The 6,346-nt window shown below is 39.6% G+C and overlaps 1 protein-coding gene across 1 annotated transcript; it reads right to left on the bottom strand.

Moving 5' to 3' along the window:
- Positions 1 to 229: 229 nt before the first annotated feature.
- FGFBP2 (fibroblast growth factor binding protein 2) lies at positions 230 to 4,392 on the bottom strand. The gene is made up of 2 exons (XM_044063381.1): positions 3,518 to 4,392; positions 230 to 760 (listed from the first exon to the last, which is right to left on the bottom strand). Exon 1 carries the CDS (start codon positions 4,186 to 4,188, stop codon positions 3,535 to 3,537), a length of 654 nt encoding a protein of 217 aa, XP_043919316.1. The 5' UTR covers positions 4,189 to 4,392; the 3' UTR covers positions 230 to 760; positions 3,518 to 3,534.
- Between the last annotated feature and the right edge of the window lie 1,954 nt (positions 4,393 to 6,346).

Genomic DNA, 6,346 nt, shown 5'->3' with positions numbered 1-6,346 from the left:
TGTCTTTTAAATGAAAAATGCTGTTCATTTTGAAGTTTACACGAAATTCTTTCTGTAAGGTTAATTTCTCTTCATCAGTGTTCATTTCCAATACCGTTAAAATGCATGCTAAATTGTACACACGTATATTTATGAACTGAAATGCATTAAAACTGCTAGCAAAAGGCAAAATACAGCATAATTTATAATCTGATATTTATTATACAGTATAAATATACAGCTCTTTCGCATATAAACTATATTCAGAAGCATACAATTATTTCTGTAAGGTTCATTTCTTTTCATCAGTGTTCATTTCCAATACCGTTAAAATGCATGCTAAATTGTACACAAATATAGTTGTGAACTTAAACGCATTAAAACGTCTAGCAAAATACAAAATATAGCATAATTTATAATCTGATATTTATTATACAGTATAAATATAAAGCTCTTTTGCATATAAACTATATTCAAAAGCGCAATACCCAAATCCCTCACGATGTATGTACATCACAAAGCGATCCCTTTATTGCTTAATGAAGATGTAATTGCTTAAAGAGAGTCTTGGGGTAGATGCAACTTAAAGCTAATAGGTCCCTTTTCAGCATAAAGAGCATTCGCACCTGCTCATCTTCGCTATATGTGGCTGCAGTGCACGATTGGAAACTTGGTCTTAAAAACAAGAAAAGCGGGTTGTATTAACTCAAGGTTGGCAAACAATGCAGTCCAAGAAGATATAATCAAGTTGTAGAATGCCATCTTCATTAACTGGGCAAGCCTACAAAAGAAATACATAATAACAAGTTAAGTTTTATATATTATCTGAAATATTTAGCATGGTGCAAAACAACTGATCTTTTATCAAACCCAAGGGTAAATAGCCAGGCTAATATGTGCACTAGTCTGAGTACATATTTTTTTCGAATATATCTCTCAGAAACATGGATTATAAAAGCAATAAGAAGTCTATCAATTTAAAAAAGAATGGTTTGTTTCAACAGGCACTGAAACCTAACTTGCATATAAATGCAATAAATCACTTGAAAAAAAAAATAGTCGTGTTGGCATATGAAAATGATACATGCATTCGTTTCTTATGAATGTATGAGGCAGCATTAGAAGGGTTGCTAGCATGTTTAATGTGAAATAGGCTAGGAAGGGCATCCGTATTAAACTGGGTTACAAAATGTAAATCCGTGACTAGTGGTTACTACACTCGTCTTCATTTTTACTGGATGAAAACACTAAGCATAAGTGACTCTTTTGGGAAGGTCATGGGAACACTGAAAACAAGATAATCAAACATAAGAGTTCAGGATGGTTTCATTAGCAATGACAATATTTTTTGCTCTGTACCTCATAAAATGTGTGGTTTCCTGGCAAATCATTGAATAATGAAGACATTAAATACCAACAGACATTGACTTTCAGACTTCATATCCTTCAGAAACTGCACAGCAACACAAAACCTGTTATTGCAGCAACTTGCTAAGTTTATAAGGGCAATATTTAAAATCTTTCTCTATTTTTGCCCCCCCCCACACACACACACACACACACACTCCACCCCCATCGTTTTTTATTATTATTTCCTGTTGATACACACACACACACACACACACACACACACACTCCACCCCCATTGTTTTTTTTTTTTTTTAATTATTATTTCCTGTTGATTTTTTTGCGCAGAAAGGTTGAGAGGCATGAGGTGGGAACCGGATAAGGGATTGTTCACCACATAAAACACACATTTCAGCAGATGTCTTGCCATCTTCGCATCGAAATTCTACATATTTTAGCCTGACTTTTGGTTAATTCTTGCGAAACTTATTTAGGTAAAATAAGTTATGGTAAGTATGTTGCTCCACCCCGTCCAGCGCTTCCATATTAGGTACCCCCCCCCCCACACACACACACACACACACAACTTCTAACCTGACCTGAACCAAAATGCAAAATATGGGCAATGAACCAACGGTGTAGCTAGGCATACGCAGAGTACTTAAATTAGTACACTTGTTTCTGAGCATCTCAGAACTGTGCAAACGAATTTACAGTACATAGGTATACGAAAAAAGTGCTAAAGGAATACACAACTGAGAACAGCATTTTATGGGAACAAATGGTAACAGATGAAAGTAATATGCCACTGTCAACTTCTTACATGCATGAAGGGTAGCATTTTTTTTTTTTGGCTGAGTACATTTCTAAAATGATATGCGGGTGGTGAGGGCAAACGTAAAGTTATGGCTACAACCCTGCAATGAACAAAAACACTCAATAAACTACGCAACAACAGCTTGCATTGTGCTTCTGATGTACAGTTTGCGCTGGCTTCCAAGGCACCTGTTTTTATGGGAATCTGATTATTTTACACTGCACCCTTCTGAAGTGGGAAAAATATTCTATTCTGTTGTTTCCATGATTATGGGAATACTGCTGCAAGATGAAACGTGTGTGTGTTAGGATTGCCACCTTTTCAAATGGCCAAAGTGGGACATTTTCAGTACAAACATCAGATTTTACAGGCCGACACATACCCACGGTCAGTACAAAGGATAGAACTTAACTTTTTTGCCTAAATAAAAGCTTATTCTTGTAGCATTTTTGTTGCTTATTCTGTTTCTTATAACATGTAGGTATTTTAGATACAGAATAACTGTTTTATGCAACTATTACATAAACTATAGGAAATAATTTTGTCCTAAAATCTCAGGACATTTGCCATTTTTAATTTTTTTTGTCAGAACACAACTATCCAAAGAGGGACTGTTCCTCGCAAAGTGGGACAGGTGGTAACTCTAGTGTGTGTGTGTGTGTGTGTGTGTGTGTGTGTGTGTGTGTCAGTCAACCTCTTAGAGCAAGAATTCTGGACAAATCCAAAATATGACTGAGGAAGGGGGCAAAAAAGCCCAAAATCAGGGAAACATTTTAAATATAAGTCTTATGAAGTTATACAATTGATAGAATAACAAGTGATAATTGGAACTCATTTTCTGAAGAAAACGAATTTTGTAGCTGAATCGTCTGTCGTTATTTGGTGACTTAAAGCCTCAAACATTTGCCGCCCCCCCCCCCCCCCCCCCATACACACACACAAAATATAGCTTTTAGTCAGAATATGCAGTTGAGGTGTATGTTTGCATGCCCGTCATTCTATGGGTTAAGCCTACATTTGGTAAAGCCCTCTAACGCACCCCCCACACACACACACACACACACTGCGGGTATGCATCCTACGTTTACTGCGGGTAGTAGGCACCTGAAAACAATCCGTTGATTAGCAGTATCCCCAAACGAATGAACACAGGAAAACGTGTGGCTTTTGATACAGACATACATTTTTCTACATATCAGGTACATAGATATATAGTACTACCGCATTACGTTTTACCCACAATTAATTAATTGCAAATGCACCCTTCTCATAATATCTGTCTACCTATCTATATATCTATATCTCGCTGCCGTTGGTCTTCGCCAGCCAAGTTTTCCAAATGACCTGCGTTTAAGGAATCACTTATTTTGTTACCTTCACCGCATGTCCTCTTATCCACTGAATGCCCCGATAAAGTAGGAACATAACTTGTGTAATGAAGGCGGGCAGTATTGTCGAGCAGTTTTGCTGGCCTCTGACTCCTCTTGATTGCTGTGTCCTGGTGGTTTAGGTTTAGTTGTTGCGGTTGAAGGCTTCTTGAACTTTGCCTCCTTGTGTTTGGGCGCCTTCTCGGGAGAAGGTTTGTCACGTTGCCTAAGCGACGCTGGTCCTTTCCCAAGGTCATGTTTACCCGCGCGCGACATCTGAGCGGGTTTCACGCTGGAAGCCACTTGCTTCATATGGGCATCGGCAGCCGCTTTCTGACACATACTGGGCTTCAGCACCAGGGACGTCTCACAAGCATTCGGGAGTTTCTTGAGAGATGATTTGATCTGATGCCAATAGTTTTGAGGATTCAGAAGGAAGGGCCTACAGACTGATGGTTTCCCAGTATACTCGCACCAGTAGGACTGTGTTTTATTCTTGCATTCCACCTTCATTCTCATGTCGCTTTTGCCTTGGATTGAAATAATACACAAATCCTTATTTGGGGTTCGAAACTGGATGGGCTTTTCAGTTCCTTTCTTATTTGGGGATTCCTTTTGTCCACCTACTGTTCTATGGCAAGAAAACAGCAATATAACAATTAACGTTAAAAGGTTCATGATGTACCAGGCAAGTAGTAGTATCTGCTGATAGTAATCAGAAAACGTTTAACCTTCAGGTGGCCCAGCAAGCAAAGTACAGGCTCAGAACACTTCTCAGTATGATGATTTGAAAGGCAAGGAATGTTATATTTTCCAGAGTACCACCTCATCTGACGATGTAAACTACTAAGTAGAGTAACCCCCCAGCAATTTATATTTCAGTGTGCACGACATGTGTCAAGAAGTGCGATGTTGTGGCAGGTGAAGTTAACAAGAAACATCATGCCAGGAGCAACACTGGGGTCTTTTTGAAAATGAAGCATATTTATTCAGTGTTTGACACTGATGCTTTTCACCCCACCCCCATTAGTAGCAGCTGTTCTGCAGCTGTACTTTGGTATTTTCAAACACCTCTATGCCTGCAGATAATAAACATGTCTTGTGCACAGGAGTATATAGAGAAGTGTTTATACATAAGAACTCTGATGATACTAAGTAAAAACAAGTCTTGGATAACTGTACATTGGTTTGAAAAGCTACTACTAAAAGAAAGACAGGAAAAAAAAAACCTCTTGCCCCTGTTCTGAAGTCCAATTCTGTTATCGGGGCATTCAGTGGATCAGAACCCTAGGTAGGACATATAAATACCAGGGCCTCGGCTCTTCTCATCTGCAGAAAAAGAAGCAGCACCATAGTTAATACAAGAGAATTTTCTGGGCATAAGTGGCTTTTTTCACATGTGGTCCAGGGCAATGATCTAATTAAATTATTTCTTCAAAGTCACACAGTAGCACATTCAGACAGGGAGATAAAGAATCAAACCCATGTCTATAGCATGAGATTCATTAATAGCCTTCTTCTTTCAGCTTTTCCCGGTTAGGGGTCGCCACAGCGGATCACCTGTCCGCTCATGATTGGCAGTGGAGTTTTATGGTGTCGAGTTGCCAGCCCGGCATCCAACCTTCCACTGAAGGCACACACACACTCATACCTGGGGCCAATTTGGAGTGTCCAATCCACCTATAGCATGTCTTTGGGATGTGGGAGGAAACCGGAGCACCCGGAGGAAACCCATGTGACCACAGGGAGGACATGCAGACTCCACACAGAAGGCACCCCAGCCGAGGATTGAACCTCCGAGAACCTCTTGCTGTGAGGCGACCGTGCTAACCACTGCATCACAGTGGCCACCCTAGATTCATTCATTACAGCCATTAGCCTTAAAACCATACTTTACTACCAGGCTATGTGCAAAGATGTTGGGCAAGATTTCTAAGTCTTATTGGTTGCTGTATTTGGACATCCCAGATAAATGAGCCGGGGATTGGGGGTTGAAGTAAGTGTTAATCTGCCAAGAATATATTTAATAGCCTATGCACAGTCTTGGAAAAAGTGTCAGATATGTTCACTGAAACTCAACATAGTATTTCTTAAATGAAGTAACTCCAAAAAATACCCAGTTTGGGACCTGGAAACAAAAATGTAAGTTATGTACTTACCATAATATGCATCTGTGTTGTCCATTTTCACTGTTCCTCAACCAATGGGTTCAGATCTGATCCTTGGATCCAACTCAGCCATTTTTTTCTGCAGTGTAGGATCCGACTCTTGAGCTCCTCCCTTTACCCATAATGCCCCTGATTTCTGCTTTACCTTAGATCAAGTTTTCTGCTTCTAAACTATGTTTGAAAAAATGTAACATAACCATAACACTGCTAGAAAAAGATGTACTGTAACAGAACAGGGGCTCAAACAGGAACAATGGTTCCTGACAAACTCCATCAGTTCATTCCCAAAGACAAAGAAGGGGGAAGGAGGGAGGGAAGATGAGGAAGAATGAAAATGGACAACACAGATGCACAGTTATGGTAAGCACATAACTTAAATATCTGATGTCATTTTCATTTGTTCCTCAACGAATGGGACAGAGTCCCCAGATACAGTACCGGCAAGCCAAATGCAGTTCTCTTTCTGGAGTTGATGTCCAATTTATAATGAGCCACAAAGGTATGAGCTTTAGACCAAGTGGTAGCTGCACAAATATCATCAATGGAAGCTCTGGACCAAAAAGTAGATGATATAGCCATTGACCTAGTTGAATGAGCTTTTGGTTGTCTTGGCAAGGTCAAACCTCTTAAGGAGTACACATGAGAAATACAATCAGTTATCCATCTGG

The sequence above is a fragment of the Protopterus annectens genome, chromosome 2.part1 (assembly GCF_019279795.1).
Source record: "Protopterus annectens isolate FY-2018-M chromosome 2.part1, PAN1.0, whole genome shotgun sequence".
Lineage (NCBI taxonomy): Eukaryota > Metazoa > Chordata > Ceratodontiformes > Protopteridae > Protopterus > Protopterus annectens.
Note: the sequence above shows the minus strand (reverse complement) of the source record. Positions and strands in the feature narration are given on the sequence as shown.

What these genes read in the sequence shown, in the direction of transcription:
- FGFBP2 (XM_044063381.1), bottom strand. Translation starts at nt 4,188, where the DNA reads ATGAACCTTTTAACGTTAATTGTTATATTGCTGTTTTCTTGCCATAGA.